This window comes from Sus scrofa, chromosome 6 (genome assembly GCF_000003025.6).
Source record: "Sus scrofa isolate TJ Tabasco breed Duroc chromosome 6, Sscrofa11.1, whole genome shotgun sequence".
NCBI classification, from domain to species: domain Eukaryota; kingdom Metazoa; phylum Chordata; class Mammalia; order Artiodactyla; family Suidae; genus Sus; species Sus scrofa.
In genome coordinates this window covers 52,216,715-52,243,373 of record NC_010448.4, presented here as the reverse complement: position 1 = coordinate 52,243,373, position 26,659 = coordinate 52,216,715, and the positions used below count along the sequence as shown (strand labels likewise).

Here is a 26,659-nt window from a genome sequence, read left to right as displayed (position 1 = left end):
GAGGAGTGAGAAACTCTCCCTCTTTCTCTGTCTGGGACAGACAGGGTAGGAGAAGGGGGTTGGGTTGGGCCGTCTTTGCAGACCTGATTGCTAAGTCCTTGTTAGGACCTTAAGCTAGCCTCTCCCAGGCTTGTTCTCTCTCAGAAAATGGGGGGAATTGGAAGACCTCTAAGGCCCCGTGGGTACCCTGGGTCCTTAGATACAATGGCTCACTCCCGCATTCCACCTCTTGGGCCCAGACCTTCTGCCACGTGGCCATGCCTCCAGTGCCTCCATTCAACCCCCTCTAACTGATTCCTTCCATCCTCTGCGACCAGAGACGCCGCCCACCTCCTCCCCGCCACCCGCAGAAGCTCCTGGCTGGGGCCCACTGCCCTCTCCTCTCCCCTTCCCCCCATTGCCATGCCTGGGCCACGCCCACCCCCTACCCACCCACCCCCCAGTGTCCGTCGTGTGACTAGTGCACCATGTATTAGCTTCCATGGCCCCCACCCCGGCCCCCACCACACCCCCTCCCCCCACCCCTTCTCCCTCGGCGACTTCACCTTTTTTTGCCGCGATAAACGCCATCTCAGCATCTGTGTCTAATGTTGTCTTTTTTGCTTGACATCACACACTCCTTCTTAACCCATCCCCTGCCCTCTCCCTCCTCCCCACACCTCCACCCTCATCCTGAATTCTTTCCCCCTTTCCCCCAGGGCTCTGGGCATCTAGGGGAGGAGGGTGGGGAGACCCCTGAGGAGCCCCCCCCCCCAGGGGGAAGAGGGGTGGGACCAGTTGTTCTCTCTGGACTAGGTGAGCACCCAGAGCAAGTTTGTCTGAGGGGAGCAAGCAATCCAGGTTTAGCCTCCGGGCCTCAGTGTCGAATCAAGAAGGCTGACACCACCACACACTCGGCACCATGACCCCACAAACACACTGCTGGACGCACCTCCCCACATAGCACTGCACATGCACAACCCCAAGTCAAGTCAGAAGAGCCCAGGTTAAGGTTTTGGAGTCAGGTGAGTTGAGATCCTCGTGCTGCTATGTAACCCTGGGACTTTGAGCCTCTGAGCCTCCATCTCCCCATCTGTAAAATGGAGATTTTTTAAAAATGTTACCTCTGTAATTTATGCTAGGATTCAGTATATGATTCACTTAAGAAAAAATTACCGAGCACCTACAGAGTTCCCTTGTGGTGCAGTGGGTTAAGGATCCGGATCCAGCGTTGCCACTGAAGGGGCTCTGGTCACTGCAGTGGCACGGAATCGATCCCTGGCCTGGGAACTTCCACATGCCATGGACGAGGCCATCCCCCCCAAAAAAATTACTGAGTACTCACTATGGATAAGGCACTATTCTAGGTGCTGGAGATAAAACAGCCAACAGAACAGACTCAAACGTCTCTGCCTTGATGGAGCAGACATTCTACTGGAATCTGGAAACTTATCCTTAGCACAGAACCTGGCACATGGGACTAAAAACCATTCAAAGTTTGCAGCCAGCCATCGGCCAGCAGGCAGGTCTGGTGCATACATCACCTTGTTTGGCCTGGCAAGTGTTTTCATGTGGATTTGGTGCCAGCATTTAAATTTAAACTCAGGAGTCTTTCTCCTCTTGAGAAACCAGATGTGGCATCTCTGAGTGGTGACTGTCACCTGGCCATAATGGGCTGGAGGGGGACAGCCACGCACTGCCCACCATCCAGGCCAGGCAGCCTCAGCCCCTCGCGGACCTGCACTGCTCATTTGTGTCACGTGCTTGTCCCCAGACACATTTGCACTTGCACTTCCTGTGGTTAATATTGAGCACAAACATATTCCATTTTGGTGGTGTCACCGATGCTGCTGGGCAGGTGACGATGTGCCAGGGGGGAGAAAGGATGAAATTTGAGATAGAGAGACAAAAGAGATGGCTTGAGGCTGTGGTTTTGGTGTGACCAGGGCACCTCACCTCCTCTCTCTGGGTCTCAGTCTCCACATCTGAAGACCAAGCTGTTCTTACCTTCCGGAATATTCCAGGAAGGATTCCATGAGACAATCACCCCTTCACTACCTGACTCAGGGGAGACACTCAGCTATGATGGTCAGTGGAGCAACCCACCCAACTGGAAAATTACAGTAACATGATTCCAGAGGACAGACACCAAGAGAGGGGAGGAGCTGAAAAGAGGAGACAGCGGCTAGGACAAAGTCAGAAACAGATGGCGATGCGGACGAGGAGGGCAGACATGGAGAGGAATCCTCAACTGCTTGGGGTGTGTTTTCTCATTCGTTCACTCATTCATTCATTCACCAGACATTCGTTGAGCACCTACCATGTTCTCAGGCCTGGGGACATGGCGACGATGGTGACAAGTCTTAGCTCTCCTTTGTACAGCCAGATCACTGTATCCCCAACGCTTAGCACATAGTAGATGCTCAAATGTCTCCCATCCCGCGTCCACAGGCACCTCTGGTCCTGGCCTGTGACCCTCCAGTATTACTTGATATTCAGAATTACCACCCAGCCAAGCCCATTTTCAGGAAAAGTAAAGGAATTGTCCACCAGGAACCTGGAAACTTGGAAGAGTTGAGGGGAGGCCAGGGAGATGGTTTGGTCTCAGTGATGCTGTGTGATGTGGGGAAACTCATGACCTCTCTGGTTCAGGAGATGGAATGGAAAGAAGATGAGGCTGGGATGCAGGTGAGTAATGGGGCATTCCTAACCCCCTCAGAGGTTCCAGATTTTCTCCTTTGGTAGGGGAGGGGGAGAATTGCAGGAGTGGAGGGCTTTGATGAGAGGAGAGATGAAGAAAGAAGACGGGGGAGTTTCCTGGAGGAGAGAGATGGCCCTGGAGACAGGGCTGGGGTGGGAGGACAGAGGCAGGAGGAGGCCTGGGGGTCTCAGAGGTGGCTCTGAGAGGCCACTGCACCTTAGAGCAAGGTCATTAAGAGTGAACCACGAAGGCAGAGGTGGACTGGAAGAGGCACAAACAGGAAACGGAAACAGAGCAGAAACAGAACAGAGGGAGATACGGTGGCTGGATTTAGCACAGAGAAGTACAGTATGTCCAGTGAAATTTAAATTTCAAACTAGGAGTTCCCTGGTGGCCTAGGAGCTTAAGGATCCACCATTGTCACTGTTGTGATAGTGTTCCATCCCTGACTGGGGAACTCCTACGTGCTGAGGGTGTGGCCAATAAATAAATACATAAATCTCCAATATTAAAAAAGATTAACTTGGAGTTCTTGCTGTGGTGCAGCAGGTTAAGGATCTGGCATTGTCACAGTTGTGGCATAGGTCACAGCTGCAGCTTGGATTTGATCCCTGGCTTGGGAACTTCCATATGGCATGGGTGCAGCCAAAAAAAATTTTTTTTTACTTTTAAAAAAAAGTAAAAAAAAAATTAATTTTCTTAAGTATAAATATGTCCCAAGCCACATTGGGAACATCCTTAAACTAAAATATTAGTTATTCTTCAACTGTAATAAAAAATTAAAAAAAAAACCTTCACTTTAATAAAAAAAATTTAAAACAACTATAATAATTTTTTTTGTCTTTTTAGGTCCGCACCCACGGCATATGAAAGTTCCCAGGCTAGAGGTCGAATCAGATCTGCAGCTGCCAGCCTACACCACAGCCACAGCAACTCAGGATCCGAACTGCATCTGTGGCCTACGCCACAGCTCACAGCAAAACGCCAGATCTTTAACCCACTGGAGCAAGGCCAGGGATGGAACCTGCATCCTCATGGATACCAGTCAGATTCATTTCCGCTAAGCCACGACGGGAACTCCCATAAAAAATATATATTTTTAAAAAATAAAAAATAAAATATTAGTTGTTGCTTACCTAAAGTTCAAGTGTCGGTGAGCATCCTGTATTTTATCTGGCCACCCTAGGGGAAGGAGAACAAAGATCTGAGGGTTTACAGTGAAGCCAGAGCTAGTCAGTGGAGCCAGGTCCTCCAAGTCCACTTTCTGGAATCCTAAATCTGGTGGGCCCAGCTCACTGCCTCTCTCTCGGCCTCACTCTTCCAGCTCTCTGTCTCTAAGACCCCCTCTCTTGTTCCCTCAGCCTCCCTCTCTTCCAATTCAAACCCTCTCTCTGATTCTGATCCCTCCCCTGCTTTAGTTCCTCCGTCTCTCTGTATACCATCCCCCCCAACACACACACACACACACACACACACACACACACACACACACACACACAGAGCAAATCCACCTCAGACATCAAAAGGGGTTGAGTTCCCAAATCATCAAGGGGGCTGGTCTTCGGGAGTAAAAGCCTGAGGGACAGAGAGGTGGGGACTGCACCCAGGGACATTCCCTGGTTCTCAGGACCGTTGAAGCTGGGACGTTGGGAAAAAGAGACATTCTGCCAGAAGAATGCTCCTTGGAGATTCTGGCAAGGCAGGGACTTCTCCAGCATCCCCTCCCTCCTCCTGCCTCCAACTGCCACACCTTCTGGAGAAGTTTAGTCCCTAAAGGGTCCTCTCTGCTAACACTCCCACTTCAGCTTTCTGGGGAGGTCTCTATGACTTCCCAGACCCTCGCCCTGACTTTTGCTGCCGCTCCTATCTGTTTACATTCAGGATTTCTCTGGGAGTCTGTCTCTCAGCACACCTTCCTCCTGTCCATTGAGCTCTCTCGGTCTCTCTCTATTCCCCCCCCGCCCCATCCCCTCTTTTTGTAAATTTCATCCCATTGTATTTCTACTGGGCTCTGTCTCTCTTCTAGTCTCTGCTGGGGGTGGGGGGGGAAGTGTCTCTGTGTACCTCTGAATCACTTCCCCTGTTTATGCCTGTCTGGATCCCTTTCCCCCTGTATGTGTACCGATTATTAATTGCTCAGCGGCAGCCACAGAATCCACCCCGGCCAGTGTAGCAGAAAGGGACTTATTAAGGGGCCCAAAACCTGGCAGAAGAAGCAGCCTCCAGGGCGCACCCAAATCCACCGCCCAGAAAGGGCCGTCGGGAACTGCTGCTCCCCTCCGCAATCAGGAAGCCTGCCACTGGCCCCACAACCACATCAGATCGCTCACATCTACACTGGCAGCGCCTCGGCTTCTCGGCCGCCGCTTTTCCCACTTACCTTGGTTGGAAAGTCAAGCTTCCCACAAAGGCATCTGATTGGTGGGACCTAAACCTCCGCGGGGCGCTCCCAACCACAAGGCACTCTGGGAAATGTAGTTTTTAGGTTGCCAGCACTTTCAGTCCCAGGAAAGGGCAGGAGGAGAGTAGAAGAATACACAGTAAATGGAAAAGATGTTGAGGGGCCCATTGACTTCCTATCATTGCGCACACTCTCTGTCCGCCCAACTCTGTTTTTATATGTATGTGTTTCTCACATTCAGTCTTTCTGTTTGTCTCTGGGTTTTTGCCTCTTTTTCACTGTTTTGTTTTATTTCATCAGTGGCTGCATAACCAGTGCCAAGCCCCATGGTTTCCCTGCCTCACCCTCACCTTTTTCCCCAATTCCAGCTTTAGTATGTAGGGGAGTCTCCCTCTTGACCCACCCCCGATTCTAAGCCGCAGTGGAGGCTGAGCACTGTAGAGAAGGAAGATACCGGTGCTTCCTGAGTCAGTGGACAAGCCAGGGAGGGGACCCAAGCTATAGCATGTCTCAGTTGCTCTCCCCGTAGGTGGGAAAATCCAGCCCCCACAGGTGGGCAATGTGAAATGAAAGAGTTTGGTAAGTTCCTGGCCGGAGCTGGGGTGGCCACAGGGGTTTGGGGACAGAGCCCAGCCCTCAGTTGGCCAGATGTGGTAACTCAACCTGCTCTCCTGGAAGCTATGGCAACCTCGACTCTCTCCCCCTCCTCACTGTTCTTCCTCTTACCCAGTGATCTTAGAACCACACGGAAATGGAACTGCATCCTTCTCCGGAAGTACATGGTCATTCCAAAAACATTTATTAAGCACCTACTATGTGCCAGGCATTGTTCTAGACAGTGTGCAACCAAAAAAAAAAAAAAAAACCCACAAAAAATTTCCCTATCCTGAGAAGCTTACACTCTACTGGGAGAAACAGACAGTCAGCAGGATAAAGAACTAAATTATATGGTACACTTAATGATAATAATACATGTCATGAAGAAAAATGAGACAGAGAAGGGAAATAGAAAGTTCTGGAATGCCTCCGGGCATTACAGTTTTCAACAGGTGAATGGAAATAAGTGTATGGAAAATGTGATATGTGAGTAAAGGCCTGAGGGGAGGTGGGAGTGAGCATGTGGGTATCTGGGGAAAGAGCATTCCACACAGAGGGAATAGCAAGTGCAAAGGCACTGTGGTGAGATGTACCTGGAGCATGTGTGGAATAGCAGGGAGGCAAGAGTGGCTGGGACAGAGTGAGCAAAAGGAAGTGGAAGGAAATGAGGTCAGAGGGGAGATAAAGGAGGACATATAGAGTCTTAAGGGCCACTATGAAACTTTGGCTCTGACTCCCAGTGAGATGGAAGCCATGGGAGGGTTCTGACCAGAGGGAGGTACGTTGACTCAGGGTTTAACAGGATTCCTCTGGTCATCAGTGGGAACCAGTCTGTAGGGTATGGGAGCTAGGAGAGTGAAATCAACATTTCACTCAGTGAAATGAGGAGCCCCGTGAGATGGGGGTCAGAGACCAAGAGGGGGTGAGTATAGAACCAAAGAGAGAAGAGAACCAAAATGGGAGGCAGAAAATCAGAGGGAGGGGGAGACAATAGATACCCTGGAGAGTGACGATCGGAGACCCAGAGAAAAAGAACCAAAAACAGAGAAATCCAGGGAGGAGTGGCTACAGATGGAGCCCATAAGCCTCCTTCTCACCCTCACCTGGGCCGCCCTTCACTTCCCTTTTTACGTAGTGAATTCTGACCCGCTCCACCCCCCTCCACACACACTGGGTCCTTCTGCGTGAGATCTCAATGTTGTTCATTTGTTGATTTTGCTAGAAGCATGTCTTTTTTTTTTTTTTTTTTTTTTTTTGCTATTTCAGGGCTGCACCTGTGGCATATGGAGGTCCCCAGGCTAGGGGTCTAATTGGAGCTACAGTTGCTGGCCGACACCACAGCCACAGCAATGCTGGATCCAAGCCACGTCTGTGACCTACACCACAGCTCACGGCAACGCCAGATCCTTAACCCACTGAGCAAGGCCAGGGATCAAACCTACATCCTCATGGATTCTAGCTGGGTTCGTTAACTGCTGAGCTACTAAGGGAACTCCTTCTTTTCCTTTTTTTTCTTCTCAGTCTTGTATCTTAAAGGCAAAGAAGGGAGCCTCAATTCTGACCACTCTTTAAAAGCAACCAACCAACCATAACCCTTTCCTCTCTTGCTGTAGATCCCAGAGATAGGATAGAACTTTGAGAATGAAGGTAGCAAAGTATCCTTTGGGGAGGGGTTGCCCACATCCCAGGTGAGGGCAGCTCATTTCCCCCACCAGAAAATCGATCCCCTGGGGTGAAAGATCACTTACAGACAAGGGAGTCGGGGTGAGCAGAGGTTTGTGGATCACATGAACTTCAGGGCCTCTGCCTATGCCCCTCCAAGGTCTCAGATCCCCGTGGCTCTAGGGAAGAACAGGGACAAATAAAGTCTCCAGGACGCACACACATCCACATTAGTGACTACTCATAGGCCCAGGGCTCTGAGAGGGTTTGAGTGGATGGTGTGGGGAAGATAGAACCTAGAGGCCAGGGGGCGGCGCTAGTGGTACAGGAGGAGGCGTGGCAAGTTTGGGCTGTCCAGGCCCAGGAATTGACGGGGAGGCGTGGCTTAATGTCCTTAAGCCTGGGATTGGAGGAGTGGTGGGCGTGGCTAACAAACCTAGGTCTTCCAGAGAAGCGGTAGCAGACGTCTTCAGCCCTGGAATTGGAGGGTTAGGGAATGGTTACAGACACCTGCAGGGTTTGCCCTGGGGTCAGAGAGAGAATGCGGAGGGTTTAATCTTGTAACTAGTCCTGGGAGTGCAATATCCAGAAAGTATCGAGGTGGCTTCTCCAACAGCTCAGGAATACACACGATAGCAAACGTAATAACAACCCATCCACCCTACGATGAAGCTGGTGGAATGTCATCTGGCTCACACTGTAGAATGAACTCCCCACCACAGACCGAGCGCTATGCCTGGCACCTGACAAGCACCATGGCCTCGAATAATCACAAGACCCTGTGAAGTATAAACTGTGATTCTCTCCCATTTTCAGAAAAGGAGGCACAGAGATGCTTAGCCACTTGCCCAAAGTCACCCAGCTAGTGAGCCGTGAGGTTGGCGTTGAAGCCAGGCATCCTCCTTGCTGAGCCAATGCCAAATCCAGGTGTACTAAGACTCAAATGTTCCCACAGACCCCAGGGCCAGACTCAACGCAGTGAACACCACACGTACACGCTGCTCGCCCTGACTGGATGATCCTCCCTCCGCACCCACCCTGCCAGCTGTGGGGGCTCAACCCAGCCAGCCCTGCCCCAAGTCTGCGGTCCTCACCCAACCCGACAGTGACAACCTTGCTTTGCCCAGTTTTCCTGGCAAAGCTGGAGTCAAATAACTGATCAGAGTTTCTGACTGGGCTTGAGACCCATGGGAAGACTCTGGCTGGACCTGAGGGCCGCCTTGACCCCTGAGATTGAGTTAACTTGGAGGGTGTCCTGGCCTAATGGCTAAACCCAGAAACTGCAGGTTGGTCCCCCTTCCTTCGTCACCGACTCCATCTGTGATCGCAGGAAAGCTGGTTACCCTCTCTAGTTCTCCTTTTCCATCTGAATAAAGAGGGTCACCAAGCACCTTCCCAAGACCTTCCTCTTTGTCTTGTTGTCAACATTGAGCTCCCTGCTAACAGAGCACTTGGTTCAAAGCATGGCACAGACTGAAAGCTCTGGAAATGCTAGTTATTATGACTAGAAGTGAGTCTACATTTACCTGTGTGCGGGGCATGGCGCAGACCAAACCAGGCAGTCTGCACCGGAGCACCCCGTAACCTCCCTGAAATCGCACGTTTACATACAGTTCTTATCAGATTCCTTGATGGTGAGAGAAGCACAGCAAAAGGCAGAGGCAAAGAGCTGTCCCTCTCTAAGGGTGAAAAGGACCTGGGATCACATTGCCCTCTGCTCACAACGCCCACCCCCACTCCAGGGGCTTCCATGTAAAGTCCTTGCTACCCACATGGTCTGCAAAGTCCCATTCCAGCCGCCAGCCCATCAGCCTGATCTTGATGGGACCTGGGCTCAACCTCGTTTGCTCTCCTAAACCGCCACCCCCACCCCCAGCCCTGTCTCTGGCTCATTGAACCCACCTGATTTTGTCTTGCCTCAAGGTTTGTTTGTTTTTTTCTTTTTAGGGCCACACCTGAGGCATTTAGAGGTTCCCAGGCCAGGGGTTGAACCGGAGCTACAGCTGCTGGCCTACACCACAGTCACAGCAACACAGGATCTGAGCCACGTCTGAGACCCACACCACACCTCATGGCAATGCCGGATGCTTAACCCACTGAGTGAGGCCAAGGACTGAACCTGCAACCTCATGGTTCCTAGTCAGATTCATTTCCACTGCACCACAATGGGAACTCCTCAAGGATTTTTTTTTTTTTTTTTGGCTTTTTAGGGTCGCACCCATGGCATATGGAGGTTCCTAGTCTAGGAGTCAAATGGGAGCTGTAGCTGCCGGCCTACACCACAGCAACACAGGATCAGAGCTGCGCCTGTGACCTACCCCATAGCTCATGGCAACGCCAGATCCTTAACCCACTGAGCAAGGCCAGGGATCAAACCCGAGTCCTCATGGATGCTAGTCGGGTTTGTTAACCACTGAGCCAAGACGGGAACTCCCCTCAAGGATCTTTTATATTTGCTTTTCCCCTTCTTTCCAACTCAAACATCTCTAGGCACAGGGGTGTTGACACCCCAACATGCTACGTAAAATGGCCGCACCCCCACCTCACCTCACCCCAGAGTCTCTTTAACAAATACCTTGGGTTTTTTTATTTTTTATTGAAGTATACTTGATTTACAATGTTGTGTTACTTTATGCTGTATGGCAAAGTGATTCAGTGATTCACATACATATATATATATTCTTTTTTTATTCTTTTCTGTTAAGGTTTATGACAGGATATTGAATATAGCTCTCTGTGCCATACACTGGGATCTTGCTGTTTATCTATTCTATATATAATAGTTGGCATCTGCTAACACAAACTCCCAGTCCATCCCTCCCACACACACCCCCCCCCGACAACCACAAGACCGTTCTCTCTGTGAGTCTGTTTCCGTTTTGTAGATATGCTCATTTGGGTCGTATTTTAGATGCCACATATAAGTGATGTCATATGGTATTTGTCTTTCTCTTTCTGACGTACTTCACTTAGTAGGATCATCTCTAGGTTCGTCCATGTTGTTGCATATGACATTTTTCATTCTTTTTTATGGCTGCGTAATATTACACACACACATACACACACACACACACACACACACACACCCCTTCATCCATTCATCTGTGGATGAGAATTTAGGTTGTTTCCACATCTTGCTATTGTGAACAGTGCTGCTATGGACATAGGGTGCAAGTATCTTTTCTAACTATATTTTTGCCCAGAGGGCCTAGGAGTGGGATTGCTGTCATATTGGAGTTCTAGTTTCAGTGTTTTGAGGAATCTCCATCCGATTTTCCACGGTCGTTGCACCGGCTTACATTCCCACCAGCAGAAAGAAGGGTTCCCTTTTCTCCACACCCTCTCCAGGATTTACTGTTTGTAGACTTAATGATGGCCATTCTGACCCATGTGAGGTAGTACCTTATCATTGGACAAATTCCTTGTGTTTAGACTCTTCTTAGCACTTAAAGACCCTTCATGCCTTCCTGAATTCATTTCCACATGCCTTTATCGAGTGTATGTGCTAGATGCTGTTCTAGGCACAGGTGCAGCAGAAAACAAGACAAATTCCCTGCCTTCACCCTGGTCACATTCTGAATCTGGAAACTATTCGTTTATTTGCTGGTCTGTTGTCTTCCTCCCTGCCAGCCCACCCCTAGCTAAAAGGTTTGCTGGGTGAGAAAGAGGATTTCTGTCTCCTCTCTAATGGGTAGGCACTTTTTAAAATGTTATAATGTATCCTAAACGGGAGCTTCACAGGGTCTGAAAGTGTTAACCCACCAATTACTTGGTGATTACAAAAGGGAGAGGGGTACCCAACAGTGAGATCTGGCCTGAACCACCTTCACCAGGAGATGGAACTCCAACGACAAGCATGCTGATGTCACGAGTCCCCCATGGGACACCCCTCCCGCACAGAAGGCAGGATGGCACCTGAGCACTAAGACTGCCCCAAATGCATACATCTAACCATGAGGAAATATCAGATACACCCAAATTGAGGGACATTCTACACCTGACCTCTTTCAAAAAAATATACTGGCGTTTCCTTTGTGGATTAGCAGAATGAACCACGGCTTCAGCAACACTGGATCCTTAACCTGTGTGCCAGGCCAGGGATTAAACCTGCATCCCAGTGCTCCCAAGATGCCACCCCATCCCATTGCACCACAGCGGGAACTCCTGAAATTTTTCAAATGAAAAAGTTGAGGGAGGGAGACTGAATCAAGGATACTTTCTCATTGTGCGTCAGCATGTTAAAGACCTGGGATACTCTCCATGAAGAGGCAAGTTCGATCCCTGGCCTTGATCAGTGGGTTGTTAAGGGTCCGGTGTTGCCACAGCTGTGACTTAAGTTGCAACTACAGCATAGGCCATAGGTGCAGCTGGGACTGGTGTTGCCTAGGCTGTGGTGTAGGCTGGCAGCTGCAGCTCCAGCTCTGATTCGGCCCCTAGCCCGGGAACGTCCATATGCCCCGGGCATGGCCTGGAAAAAAAAAAAAAAAAGCCTAAGATCCAGAAAGATACCACAGAAAATAGACAGGAGACTCTATCAAGGGATCTCACCCGAAGGGCTCAGCCTTTTGACAAAGTGGTCTAGATCCTTTTTGGGTCTCGGCAAAAACCTTGGGTGTCCAGGAATACTTGAGGGAGGCAAATACACAGCTTGCAAGAAAACTCCAAGCTCCCAAATGATATGCCAAATCCTGGTCCATAAAAGTGCTACATGGCCTAAGGGCAGGAGGCTCTTATCTGCACAAAGAAACACAGGATGCCCCCACCTACTCCCTGGGGAGGCCAGGGACTGGTATTCAGGCAGGAAACAGGGCACATTCTAACTGAGTCATTTGAAGAGTTTGATAAAGGAGCTATTTACAACAGTGTGGACAAGGTATGGGGACATGTCAGAGGCTGGTGCAGTGCCCTGGCCCAGATCAAGGTGGGTACCCCAGGCTGACGGCTGTGAGGGGAGGGGATGGGACCCAGCCCTGGACAGGAAGAAGGCTTTGTAAAGGGCATGAACTCTGTGACATGATGGAATAAACCAATGCCTTGACCTCTCTCTCCCCTCAATGTTTCCCATCTGTTGGGATGGGGCGGGAGCAAGCCTTGGCTGAATGCTGTTGATGTCCCAGACAGAAAGAGCTGGGGAGAGATGGGCAGAAATGGATCTGCGGGCGTTGTCACCGCTGTGGCTCAGGTCGCTGCTGTGGCTCACATTCCACCCCTGGTCCAGGAACATCCACATGCCACAGGCATGGCCAAAAAAAAAAAAAAAAAAGTAGATATGGAAGCTACATACAGCAGGGAATTCAGTGACAGAAAGTTCTCAGTAGGTCAAATTAGCCCATGTAATGAAGGAGTTCCCGCTGTGGCGCAAGAGGATGGGCAGCATCTTGGGAACTCCGGGACGAAGGTTCAATACCTGGCCTGGCACAGGGGGTAAGGATCCGGCATTGCCGAAGCTGTGGCTTAGGTCCCAACTGCGCCTCAGATCTGAGTCCTAGCCCAGGAACTCCAGATGCCTCAGGGCAGCCAAAAAAGAAGAAAAAAAGGGGATATGTAGTTACAAGGAGCACAGACCCTCTCGGTGCTGACCCCGAGGCCCCTCCCGCCCCCCTCAGGTGTTCCTCCTCACCATCCCCACCCCACCTTCTACACCGCTTCCCCCAGGGATGTCTGGAGTAGCAAGGAGACCCCTTTGAACCAGAGACTACAAATGACTCATCAGCAGAAGAAAAGACACTCACCTCAGAACACCAGGAGGATCCCCAGGAAAGCTTTGAACCTGGAGAAGTTCTTTTTTTTTTTTTTTTTTAGTATTGTTGATTTACAATATCGTGTTCGGGGAGTTCCCACCGCAGCTCAGCAGAAACGAATCTGACTAGCATCCATGAGGATGCAGGTTCAATCCCTAGCCTCGCTCAGTGGATTAAGGATCTGGCGTTGCCGTGAGCTGTGGTGTAGGTCGCAGATGAGGCTTGGATCTGGAAGGGCTGTGGCTGCGGTGTAGGCCGGCAGCTACAGCTCCGATTTGAGCCCTAGCCTGGGAATTTCCATATTCCGAGGGTGCGGCCCTGAAAAAAAAAAAAAAAAAAAAAAAAGACAAGAAAAAGACAGTATTGTGTTCATTTCTGCTGTACAGCAAAGGGAGTCAGCTATATATATAAATAACACATATATTCTTTTTTAATATTCTTTTGCCTTATGGTTTATCACAGGACATCGAATGTACTTCCCGGGGCTCTGCAGAAGGCCCTTGCTGTTTAACCTCTCCGTGTATGAGAGCTCACATCTGCGAGCCCCAACCTCCCACTCCACTCTTCTCATCTTTTTTTTGAATTGAAATATAGTCGATTTATAATGTTAGTGTCAGGTGTACTACATGATGATTTGACATTTCCATACGTCATGGGCTGACCACGTTAATCCAGTAATCACTCGTCCCCATCTAAAGGTGTTACAACATCAGTGACCACATTCCTCTTTTTTTTTTTTTTTTTTTTTTGTCTTTTTGCCTTTTTTAGGGCCGCACCTCCGGCATGTGGAAGTTCCCAGGCTAAGGGTCGAATCGGAGCTATAGCCACTGGCCTACACCACAGCCACAGCAACGCGGGATCCAAGCCGCATCTTCGACCTCCACCACACCAGATCCTTAACCCGCTGAGCGAGGCCAGGGATCGAACGCGAAACCTCATGGTTCCTAGTCGGACTCGTTAACCACTGCACCACGATGGGAACTCCGACCACATTCCTTTTGCTGTATATTTTATCCCTGCGACTTATTATGTAATGGAAGGTTTGTACCTCTTAACACCTTCACCTATTTTGCCCGGCCCCCCGCCCCCCAGGCTCGTGGGGGCATCTTTTTAAAGAAAATACTTTTGGGTGATTGGAAAGTTTAATGTAGCTTTTGCTGCATTTGGTAACAGGGGGCTGAAGGATTCACAGCAAACTTCCTGCTGAACACAATGGAAATGTTGGATTTTTTTTTTTTTTCAGTCTTAAAAACACTGTGGAGAAACAGTTTGACAGTTTTGTATAAAACGAAACAGGGGAGTTCCCGTGGTGGCGCAATGGTTAACGAATCCAACTAGGAACCATGAGGTTGCGGGTTCGATCCCTGCCCTTGCTCAGTGGGTTAAGGATCTGGCGTTGCCGTGAGCTGTGGTGTAGGTTGCAGACGCGGCTCGGATCCAGCGTAGCTGTGGCTCTGGCGTAGGCCGGTGGCTGCAGCTCCGATTCAACTCCTAGCCTGGGAGCCTCCATATGCCGCGGGAGCGGCCCAAGAAATAGCAAAAAAAAAAAAAAAAAAAAGAAACAGGCCATTACTATATGAGCTAGAAATTTCACTCTGGGAGTGTCCCACAGAATCAAAAATAAATGTTCACACTGGTATGTGAGTGTTCACAGCAGTTTTATTTGGAGCCAAAAACAGAAAACAATTCAGATGCTTTTTTTTTTTTTTGGCCATGCCCACAGCATGCAGAAGTTCCTGGGCCAGAAATCAAACCCGAGCCACAGCAGTGACCCAACCACAGCAGGGACAATGCCAGATCCTTAACCCTTTGAGCAACCAAGGAATTCCTAGATGTTTTTCAATAAATAAATGGTTAGATTTACTGTAGCACACCCATGCCATGGACCACAACTCAGCAATAAAAATGAATGAAGGGGAGTTCCCACTGTGGCTCAGCAGTAATGAGCCTGACTAGTATCCACGAGGATGTGGGTTTGAACCCTGGCCTCACTCAGTGGGTTAAGGATCTGGCGTTGCTGTGAGCTGTGGTGTAGGTCATACAGGTGGCTTGGATCCCAAGTTGCTGTGGCTGTGGTGTAGGTCAGAGACTGCAACTCCAATTCGACCCCTAGCCTGGGAACTTCCATATGCCACACATCTGGCCCTAGAAAGCAAAAAAAAAAAAAAAGTAAAAACGAATGAAGTATCAGCCTGTATGATACCTTGAGTGAATTTCCAGGGAATGATGCTACATGAAAAAAAGCTGACCACCAGGAGACTCCCCCTGTGGCGCAATGGGAATGGTCGTTGCAGCACCAGGATGCAGAGTCGATCCCTGGCCTGGCACAGCAGGTTCAAGGATCCAGTATTGCTGCAGCTGCAGCATAGGTGGCAACTGCAGCTCGGATCTGATCCCTGGCCCAGGAACTCCATATGCCATGGGCTGGGAATTCCATATGCCGAGGGGTGCCCCCCCAAAAAAGCCTACCCCCAAATGTTAAGTGCTGTGTTCCTTTATTTCTGTAACATTCCTGAAATGACAACAATCATAGACGTGGAGAATAGAGTATGTTGCCAGGGTAGAAGGAGGGCATAGGAGCCAGGAAGGAAGTGAATGAGTTTCTGAAAAGGCAACAAGTGCTGCTTGGGGTGTTGGAAATGTTCTGTATCTTAACTGGGATGGCCAGATACACAAGCTCGGATGCTACAAAATTGCATAGAACTAAACACACACACACACACACACACACACACTAAGATATTATCATTTGCGGAAACTGGGTTAAAGAGTACCCAGGATCACTATTATTTCTTAGGACTGGATGTGACTCTACAGGGATCTCAAAATAAAAAGTTTATGTAATTCAAAAAGATACATGCACCCTCGGCCATTAAAAAGAATGAAATAATGCTATTTGTAGCAACAGAGACAGACCTGGAAGTGATGGTACTAAGTGAAGTAAATCAGAAAGAGAAAGGCAAATATCCTATAACATCATACGTGGAATCTAAAATACAACACAAATGAACATATCTATGAAACAAAAACAGGCTCACAGTTATAGAGAACAGATTTGTGGTTGCAAGGGAAGAGGGGCCGTTGCTGAAATCTCTGCTGCCTCTGTACACCCGATGCCAAGTGGAAAGGTGGAGACAGGAGTTCCCATCCTGGCTCAGCGGAAACGAACTTAATATCCCTGAGGACGCATGTTCCATCCCTGGCTTCGCTTGGTGGATTCAGGATCCAGCGTTGCCATGAGCTGTGGTGTAGATCCCAGACGCGGCTCAGATCTCTCAGATCTCGCGTTGCTATGACAGGGCGTAGGCCAGCGGCTGCAGCTCCGATTGGACCCCTAGCGTGGAAACCTCCATATGCCGCAGGTGTGGCCCTAAAAAGACAAACAAAAAAGAAAGAAAAGGAAAGAAAGGTGGAGACAGACTTGAAGGAAACAGAAAAAGTAGCTTTGATTGCCAAGCAAAGAGGGGAACACAGCAGACAGGTGCCTCAAGGACTGGGCCCCCCAGGAGGGGGTAGTGAAGAGTCTTACAGAGTCTGAGGAGCAGGGCGTGATCAGCTCATGGCCATTCTCCTGATTGGTGGGTGGTGAGGTCATAGGGAGTCACTGTCATCAAGCTTCTGGCTCTAACTGGTTTGGGGTCTGTGTGCTTGTGGGCAGCATATAGTTGCTGCAAAACAGCTTCAAGGACATGGCTCACAATATTATCTATAGTCCTTTTTCTTTTTCTTTTCAGGGCCACACCTGTGGCTTATAGAAGTTCCCAGGCTCGGAAGTTCCCATCGTGGCTCAGTGGTTAACGAATCTGACTAGGAACCATGAGGTTGCTGGTTCGATCCCTGGCCTTGCTCGGTGGGTTAAGGATCCAGCGTTGCCATGAGCTGTGGTGTAGGTCGCAGATGCGGCTCGGATCCCGCGTTGCTGTGGCTCTGGCGTAGGCCGGCAGCAACAGCTCCGATGAACCCCTAGCCTGGGAACCTCTATGTGCGGCAGGTGCAGCCCTAGAAAAAGCAAAGACAAAAATAAAAATAAAAAAAGAGCTACCCAGGCTAAGGATGGAATCCGAGCTGTAGCTGCCAGCCTACACCACAGCCACAGCAACGCGGGATTCAAGCTGCATCTGAGACCTACACCACAGCTCACGGCAACGCTGGATCTTTAAAACACTGAGTGAGGCCAGGGAGGGAGCCTGCATCCTCATGGATGCTAGTCAGGTCCATTAACCACTGAGCCACGATGGGAAGCTCCTAAAGTTTTTCTATAGATAAAAAGGCAGGTGGAGGCCATGAGCAGGGGTCTGCTCTGAGAAGGCTTCTCAGGGTCCTGCTGGGTTACAGGGGTTGGGGAGCGATGGGTTGGGAATTTGGGATTAGCAGAAGCGAACTATTCTACACAGAGTAGATAAGCACCAAGGTCCTACTGTATAGCACAAGGGGCTATATTGAACATCCTGTGATAACCCATAATGGAAAAGACTGTGAATGAAACCCCTAGCCTGAGAACCTCCAAATGCTGCAGGTGCAGCCCTAAAAAGACAAAAAAAAAAAAAAAAAAAACCACCTCCTCTAAGAGGGCTTCCCTGACCACACTGTCTCTCCTGATGCCACTTCTTGTCTATAGTACACAGCCTTATCAGACCTACTGTATTTCACCTGACTGTCTTATTTGTTATCTATGTAAAATCCCAGCTCCATAAAGGCAGGGATTTTTGTTTTGATATTTTGTTTTGTTTTGGTTTTTTGTTCATTGCTGTATCTTTGTTTCCTAGAACAGGGCCAGACACATGGTAGGTATTGAGTAAATATTTGACAAATGAGTGAGCAAATATTTCTGTCTCGGTGCCACAGAGTCTCCTATCCCTCTGCCTAGCACTCTTCAGTACATTTTCATCGAGGGAAGAAAACTAATGTCTAAAGGGAGTTCCCTGGTGATGCAATGGTTAGGACTCAGCACTTTTTACAGCCCAGGGTTCAATCCCTAGTCTGGGATCTGACATCCCCCGTGAAGCCACAGCACACTGAGGGGAAAAAAAATTGACTAAAGCTCACTGCATACCTACTCTAATGACTTGACCCGTGTTGTCAGCTGTCATCCTCAAAACAGCACCAGAGTAGGGAGTCTTGAATGATCTCCTTTTTTGTAAAATAGAAGAAACAGAAGCCCAGAGAGGTGACATCCCTTACTAAAAGCCACACATCTGGAAGTGACAGTGTCAAGATTTGATCCAGGCCCGTCACTGCAGAGGCAAAGGCTTGATCTCCGGCCTGGCGCAATGGGTTAAAGGATCCGCTGTTGCTCCAGCTGCAGTGTAGGTGGCAGTTGCGGCTCAAATTCAATCCCGACGCAGGAACTTCCAAATGCATGGGTGCGGCCATTGAAAAAAAAAAGATTTGACCCAGTCCCTCTGGCTGCATCGGCCACACGCCCAACCACTACGCCATGTATCGAGTTATCCTTTTTTTTTTTTTTTTAGGGCCGCACCCACAGTATATGGAGGTTCCCAGGCTAGGGTCGAATCGGAGCTGTAGCTGCCTGCCTTTGCCACAGGCACAGCCACGCGGGATCCGAGCCACATCTGCAAACTACACCACGACTCACAGCAACATCGTGTCCTTAACCCACTGAGCGAGGCCAGGGATCCAACCAGCGTCCCCATGGATGCCAGTTAGGTTCCTTAACCGCTGAGCCACGACAGGAAGCCCACGAGTAATTCTTGTTTTCTGCCTCCTGCTTCCGTCTCTCTTCCTGGAACCTCTGGCCCTTGCCATCACTGGGAGTGTGAGCATGTTGGTTTTTCTCTCCCTGCACACCTACCCTGGAGTCCAGGCTCAGATCCAGGATGACATCAATGAGAGATGTCACCTCCCAGGCCTCAGTGTCCTGCTGTGTAGAATGGGGGTATTACAACACTATTTGACAGGGTTGCGGCGAGGGTTTCGTGAGCTCGCACAGGCCAGCACGGATAAAGAGACCACAAGGACGACGACGACGTTGACCTCCGAGTCTCCATGAGTCTCCCTTTCCCCTGCTCTTCATCTCCCCGGTCTTGGTCTCTGTACAAGTGTGTCCCTTGGCCCCCGCTGGAAGTCGTGGTCACCTCTCTCTGTGTTCCTCCCCCCTTTTCCCAGGCTTTCTCTCCTCCTGACTTTCCCTTCTCCTCCCCGCCCCTCTCTGGACCCCCTCAGGAGCTGTTTTCTGAGGGGCCTGAGGCTGAGAGGGAAACTCACAAGTAAACAGGGCAGCTGTGGAGCCTGGTCTGCAGGGAGTGCTGGCGCCTGGCCGTGGGGGTGGAGGTTAAGATCAAGTAAACACCGCAGGCTGATGAATTTCTCATCAGTATCAACTTTGACTTTCCCTCAGGTCACAGCAGCAGCCCTGCCCTGGAAGAAGGCTTGCCTGAGGAGGGAGGCCCTTGAGTTACCCATCCAAACACACGCCCCGGTGTGGGGGTGGGGGAAGGTCGTCCCAGCCCCAGTAACAGAGGCCTAGAAGAAAACAAGAGGGGGAGTTCCCATGGTGGCTCGGCCATAAGGAACCCCACGAGTATCCATGAGGACAAGGGTTCCATCCCTGGCCTTGAGCAGTGGGTTAAGGATCCGGTGTTGCTGTGAGCTGCGGCGTAAGCCAAGCTACCGCTCCAATTCGACCCCAGCCTGGGAACCTCCATATACTGCAGCTGCAGCCCTAAGCGCGCGCGCGCGCACACACACACACACACACACACACACAGAGATTATTGACTTCATAGTGTCTCTCCCCCTTGATGATCATGGCTAATATTTAACAGGTATGTTCCACAGGCAAACTGCGCTGGTTAGGGACACAATACAGTCCATGCCCTGGGGCAAACCCTGATGCCATCCCCTCTTGACAGATAAAGAAACTGGGGCTAAGAGAGTTTAAATCGTCAGCCCAGGGGTTCCCCTAGTGGCTCAGTGGGTTAAGAGCCCAACTAATATCCATGAGGTCTTGGGTTTGATCCCTGGCCTCGCTCAGTTGGGTTAAGGATCCGGCATCGCCACAAGCTGTGGTGTAGATCGCAGATGTGACTTGGATCTGGCGGTGCTGTGGCTGCGGCGTAGGCTACCAGCTGCAGTTCTGATTCAACTCCTAGCTTAGGAATTTCTGTATGCCAAAGGTATGGCCCTAAAAAAAGAAAAAAAGAAAAAAAAAAAAAAAGATCAGCCCACAGCCACTCAGCGAGCAGGTGGTAGAGCCAGGCTTGAACCCAGGGCATTTACCCACAATGCTGCCCATCTTCAAACTGTGGGAGGTTTTGTGTTCAAGTACTGCCCCCCCCACTGCCCAACCTAAGGACCCCTCCGTTACAACAGAGAGGTCTCATTTGCCTCTTTAGGGAGATGAACAGGCAGAAAACCTCACATCTATGACCATGGGTGTGTTTTATTAATGGGTTTCCAGATGATCCTCAATCTCCATGTGAATCTGGGGACCTTGGCCAGGAACTTGAATCCCTCCCATCTGGAGGCCTCATTTCCACGTCCGGAAAATAAGAAAGTGGGAGTGAGCTGGACCAGGTGATCTGGAAGATGCTGTCTGCTTATTTATCTATTTACTTGTTTATTTATTTATTTTTGGTTGTGGCATGCAGCAGCTTGATGTGGGATCTCAGTTCCCAGATTCGGGATTGAACCCAGGCTGCAGCAGTGAAAGTGCTGGATCCTGACTACCGGGCCACCAGGGAACTCTCATGCATTCACTTATTAGTTCATTCCACTGATGGTTGGTTGGTTTGTTTCTTTCTTTTTAGGGCCGCCTGGGTGGAATATGGAGGTTCCCAGGCTAGGGGTCAAATCAGAGCTGTAGCCACTGGCCTACACCACAGCCACAGCAACACCAGATCCAAGCCAAGTCTGACCTATACCACCGTTTATGGCAACGCCAGATCCTTAATCCACTGAGTGAGCCAGGGATCGAATTTGCATCCGCATGGATACTAGTCGAATTTGTTCCCACTGAGCTACAATGGGAGCTCTAAAAAGAGCTTCTCTTAGGTTCACAAATTCCTCCCTTTGTCACCTCTCCAACTTGAGCCCATCCATAGAGAAAATAAATTCACTCAAGAAGCATATATTAAGGCCGTTCTGAAGGTAAGACATAGTGGCAGCCAAAAGTGAGTCTCAACAGACTTTGTCCAGACTTTGCTCCCTGACCAGATCAAGACAGCGTGAGCGGATGAGGACAGCCCCACTACCTCTGTTCAAGCCACAGCAACAAGAGGAGTGTCCTAAAACATATTTCTCATATGTTCTTCCCCTGCATATACCCTTCAGTGGCTCCCTATTGCTCTGAGAGCAAAGACCAATGGGCTGATCTTGGTCCACATTACAGGTTCTTAATACAGTGAGACCCGACACCCACTTTATCTAACATCTTGAAATGCCTATTTAGTGTTCCAAAATTAAAACCCCTAAGTAACACAGCCCACCAACCCACAAATTTTTTTTTGCAGTTCTCTTTTTTTTTTTTTCCAACCCACAAATTTTATTTTCGAAAAGTTAATATCAGCCTTCCCGTTGTGGCGCAGCGGTTAATGAACCCAACTAGGATGCACGAGGACGAGGGCTCGATCCCTGGCCTCGCTCAGTGGGTTAAGGATCCAATGTTACTGTAAGCTGTGGTGTAGGTGGCAGACGCGGCTCTGATTCAGCGCTGCTGTGGCTCTGGCGTAGGCCGGTGGCTGCAGCTCCAATTAGACCCCTGGCCTGGGAACCTCCATATGCTGTAGGTGTGGCCCTAGAAAAGACCCCCCCCCCAAAAAAAAAGACTAGGCAAACCATAATATTAGTACAAAGTAGCTGCATTCCAGGAAAGGCCAGAAACATCTTAAAAATCTTGCAGAAGCACTTAGTGTTTATATTAAAACCTAGCTAAGCTCCTGACTCAGATGATTACAAATGGGTTTTTCTGCACACATGGTGTCCAGTGTGACAATGGAAGTTAAGTGGGACCAGGGACAGATCTTGGCTGTATGGACTGTTGGGACATTGGGCACCCCTGGTCCCCTGTCCATTGCATCCGATCACATCTGCAATCACTGTGACAAACCCCAATGCCCCCACCCTCATTTCCAAAGCATCCCCTGAGGAGGTCACAGTCTGATGGCATCCAGCCCCCTGCACACTGAGCTGGCCTCAGCTTAGGACCCTCATTCTGATCTGCCAACCTAGCCGCCTTCGCTGGGTGCCCAATTTTCAGGTCTCCATTATCTTGTGTTCCTTTTCCTGATTGTCCCGCGTGTCTCAACTTCCAGGTCACCTCTCCCAGCCCAGCCTATGTAATTGGGTCCTTATGGTCTATTATTTTCTCATTGGCTGGCTATTCCCCTGCCGGACTGGTTGTTCATGAGACAGGCATAAGGTTGCTGTGGCTTTGCTGAATTCCTGGAAGGTGGCATGGGTAGGAGACAAGGTTTTTACTGGGTCCTGCAGGTCAGGAAGCATATGGGACAATGTATCAGGCCAAGGGGGGAGGGTGAGCATTCTAAGTGAGAAGGTCCGATGCCAAGGTCCCCTGCTGCTTCTAAGATCAATTTCTCAGTGTTTCTGGGGCCAGAACTGAGAGCAAATCCCAACTCTGCCATTGCCCTGCTGTGTGACCATGAGTACATTTCTTAACCTCTCTGAGCCTCCTATCCTTCTCTATAAAATGGAAATGATGCGGTCCACCCCCTTGAGTGTCTATGAGATTCAAAGGGATTGTGTTTATGAAACAATGAACACTGCAGTATGTGCTCATTAAATAGCTGGTGACTAAGTGGCTCCTAGTTCCAAAGGTGATGACAAATTAGGTTTTAAACCAACAATTGCTTTGGAGTCACACGGCCCTGGCTTAGAACCCAGCTCTGCCACTTGTGTTTTGTGGGACTCTGAGCCAGTGAGTTTTCGCCTCTGAGCTTCGGCGACTTGTCTATGAAATGGGATCATAACCGTGTCACCCCCACGGAGCGGCTGTGAAAACGAAACCAGAGGGGGAAGGTACCCAAGCAGCACAGCATCTGGCTCATAGTAAGGGGCAGTGGTTGTTACCATTAGAGAAGGCTCTGCAGTGTCTGGAGGGAGCAGGCCCCCAGCCTTGCAGTAAGCGAGGAGGGGGGTTGGGAGCATTTGCAGATATGGAGCTTTATTGAACAGACAGGGAAACTGAGGCTCTGGGAGAAGGGTCTTTCCAGAGGTCACAGAGAACCTTGGAGGCAGAGCAAGGACCAGAGACGAGGGGACTGACGCCCTCCCAGATTGCCACGGAGGAGTAGAGTCGGATGCGATCAAGGGAAAGGAGTGGGCCCTTTAAATCCTAAGCTCCACCTTTGCTTAGAAGGGTCTTTGGGGAGTATAAAAAGGGGTGCCATTCCTCTCTGCTCCAGAAAACCTTCTGCTGCTCCTGTCTGCGGTCCCCCAGCCCACCTCTCCCCAGCCGCCCACCACCCCAACCTGGGTGCCATGCAGCTGCCACCCTTTGACATGTGGAAGGACTACTTCAACCTGAGCCAGGTGGTGTTGGGACTGATCCAGAATCGTCGACAAGGGCCAGAGGCCCCGGGCACCGGGGAGCCAAGACCTGAGCCCCCACTGGAGCAGGACCAGGGCCCGGGAGAGCGGGGGGCCAGCGGGGGGCTGGCCACCCTGTGCAACTTTTGCAAACACAATGGGGAATCTCGCCACGTGTACTCCTCGCACCAGCTGAAGACACCGGAGGGCGTGGTGGTGTGTCCCATCCTACGACACTATGTGTGTCCCCTGTGCGGGGCCACCGGTGACCAGGCTCACACACTCAAGTACTGCCCGCTCAACGGCGGCCAGCAGTCTCTCTATCGCCGCAGTGGGCGCAATTCAGCCGGCCGCAAGGTCAAGCGCTGAGGACCGCAAGGTGCCCACCCCTGCACACCCAGCCTCTGGGCTCAGTCCTACCGAGTCCCTGGACTCCTCTCCATTCCCGGACTCACCCCGCCTTCTGGAAGATCTGACCCCCAGGATGCCACCCCTGCTGGATCCTGACACCATGGAGGCTGTGGGGAGCCAGGCCAGCCCTGCCCCTTGGACCTCTCAGCCCGGGGGGTTCTGTACTGGGCTGCTTGTGAATTCTTGGTGCGGCGGGACCCCTGCCCCTTGGACCACACAGCCCTATGGCTTCTTCTGGTTCCTGGATCTTTTAGTCCTTCTGGGACACTAGCCCTGCCCCCTTTGACAACTCAGGATCCCACTGTGCTCTCCCAGGCCCACCCCTCAGAATCTGGGGAGCGTGAACAGGCAGGCCTGCGCCCTCCAGCCCAAGAACTTCAAGATGGGATTCTGACTCAAGCCAGCCGTCACCTTCTTCAGCCACCGGCGACCCACCGGCTCACCATGGACGCCACCGGCTGGGTCCCTCCCTGCCCTCAGCGGCCCGTCCAGCAGGACCTGGCGAAAGGAGGGGGCGCGCCGGAAGGGCACCCCATCTTCACAGGCTTACCTAGGGATGGAGAGCCTTGGGGTGAGCCGATACCCTTGAACGGTCCCCCTCCCTGTGCATCCCATTGTTAATTCCGTTTCTCAGCGCTCCTGCCCCCAACGGCCAATCACCGATGGGTCCTTTCCCCAGCGAGAGGGTGTCTCTCCGCCACCTGCCGCCGGCTCCACGAATCACGACAGTTTGTAAAGTTCCTTTTTGGCCTCCCGTTTTTTTGTCATCCTCCAACAGTTAAGTCAACGAAGCTCCCGCAGGAAAGGGGTTTTGGTGCCTGGATGGGAAGGGCAGCGGACTGCCTTGATTTTATTTAAGGGGCAAAGAAAAGCCTTGGTCAGATTTTTTTAAGTTGTTTGGTGTTTGGCTCAGGGCTGGGCCCGGATGTTGAGCTCTAGTTAATAAAAGCGTTTCTAGTTGTCTTTGAAACCACTCTGTCTGTTTCCTCCGAGGCTGGGGGAGGGAGGGGTCCTGCATGTTTCCCCAAACAGGGGGAGCTTGAGGCAGAGCAGGAAGGAGTCCTGGGTCCCTCCCATGAAAGACTGTGCCCGCCTTACATCCTCCCACACAGGTCACCTTGGGACTGGTCCCCAAGTCCCAGCCTTCACCTTGACCCCAGAGTCCCTCTTCAGGGGCTTCTTCAAGCCCTGGCCAGGGTCCCCTCCCACCATGCTAGAGCCCAGGTCTTGCAGGACAGACTTTACAGTTGTTCTTAAACTCTGGCTCCCAGGAGTTCCTGCCGTGGCTCTACGGAAACAAATCTAACTAGCATCCCTGAGGACGCAGGTTCGATCCCTGGCCTCTCTCAGCGGGTTAAGGATCCGGCATTGCGGTCGCCTGTGGTGTAGGCTACAGATGTGGCTCGGATCCTGCGCTGCTATGACTGTGTTGCAGGCCAGCGGCTACAGCCCCAATTTGACCCCTAGCCTGGGAACCTCCATATGCTGCACGTGCGGACCTAAAAAGACAAAAAATAATGATAATAAACTCTGGGTTCCCAGACCCCATTGGAAAGGTGACCAAAAATACGGTATCCACCCCAGGGAAATGCACATATGCATAAAACTTTGCATATAATACCAGGGCTTCTTTTTTTTCACTGTTCTATACATTTATGGCGCTCTGCCTTCTGCCAGGTACTATTCTGGGCTGTGGCAGACAAGACCCCTGCCCTCATGGAACTTACATTCTAGTGGGGAGGAGGGCGAGTAAAGTGAAAATCAAGCAGTAAATATAGAACAAAATGTCAGGTGATCCACAAAGAACAAATGCTGGAGGGGGTGTGGAGGAAAGGGAACCCTCCTGCACTGTGGGTGGGAATGTAGGCTGGTACAACCACTTTGGAAAACAGTATGGAGGTACCTAAGAAAGCTGTACATAGAACTACCATATGACCCAGCAATTCCACTCTTGGGCACATATGTGGACAAAACATGTTCATTGAAGCACTATTCACAGTAGCCAAGACATGGAAACAACCTAAATGTCCATGGACAGATGAATGGATTAAGAAGATGTGGCAGGAGTTCCCGTCGTGGCGCAGTGGTTAATGAATCCAACTAGGAACTATGAGGTTGCGGGTTTGATCCCTGCCCTTGCTCAGTGGGTTAACAATCCGGCGTTGCCATGAGCTGTGGTGTAGGTTGCAGACGCGGCTCAGATCCTGCGTTGCTGTGGCTCTGGCATAGGCCAGGGGCTGCAGCTCCGATTCGACCCCTAGCCTGGGAACCTCCATATGCCGTGGGAGTGGCCCAAAGAAATAGCAAAAAGACCAAAAAAAAAAAGTGTTAAAAAAAAAATAAAAAAAGATGTGGCATATATACACAATGGAATATTACTCAGCCATAAAAAAGAGCAAAATAGGAGTTCCCATCGTGGCTCAGTGGTTAACGAACCTGACTAGTAAACATGAGGTTGTGGGTTTGACCCCTACCCTTGCTCAGTGGGTTAAGGATCTGGTGTTGCTGTGAGCTGTGGTGTAGGTTGGTGGCTGCAGCTGATTCAGCCCCTAGCCTGGGAAGCTCCATATGCTGCAGGTGCAGCCCTAAAAAACAAACAAACAAAAACAAAACAAACAAACAAGAAAAGAAAGAGCAAAATAATGCAATTTGCAGAAACAT

At 50.4% G+C, this 26,659-nt stretch overlaps 1 protein-coding gene and 1 long non-coding RNA gene across 4 annotated transcripts; one reads left to right on the top strand and one right to left on the bottom strand.

The window, feature by feature from the left end:
- LOC102166134 lies at nucleotides 569-9,250 on the bottom strand. 3 transcript variants are annotated; one of them, XR_002344702.1, is made up of 3 exons: nucleotides 7,427-9,250; nucleotides 3,817-3,862; nucleotides 569-1,072 (listed from the first exon to the last, which is right to left on the bottom strand). It is a non-coding gene; the product is annotated as an uncharacterized LOC102166134 (long non-coding RNA). The 3 variants fall into 3 exon arrangements; XR_002344704.1 differs by lacking the exon at nucleotides 7,427-9,250 and adding an exon at nucleotides 5,061-6,847; XR_002344703.1 differs by lacking the exon at nucleotides 7,427-9,250 and adding an exon at nucleotides 4,884-5,047.
- On the top strand, nucleotides 23,540-24,485 carry NANOS2 (nanos C2HC-type zinc finger 2). Its single transcript, XM_003127232.2, has one exon. It carries the CDS (start codon nucleotides 23,540-23,542, stop codon nucleotides 23,954-23,956), a length of 417 nt encoding a protein of 138 aa, XP_003127280.1. The 3' UTR covers nucleotides 23,957-24,485.

Coding starts and splice junctions, on each gene's coding strand:
- NANOS2 (XM_003127232.2), top strand. CDS start 23,540: ATGCAGCTGCCACCCTTTGACATGTGGAAGGACTACTTCAACCTGAGC.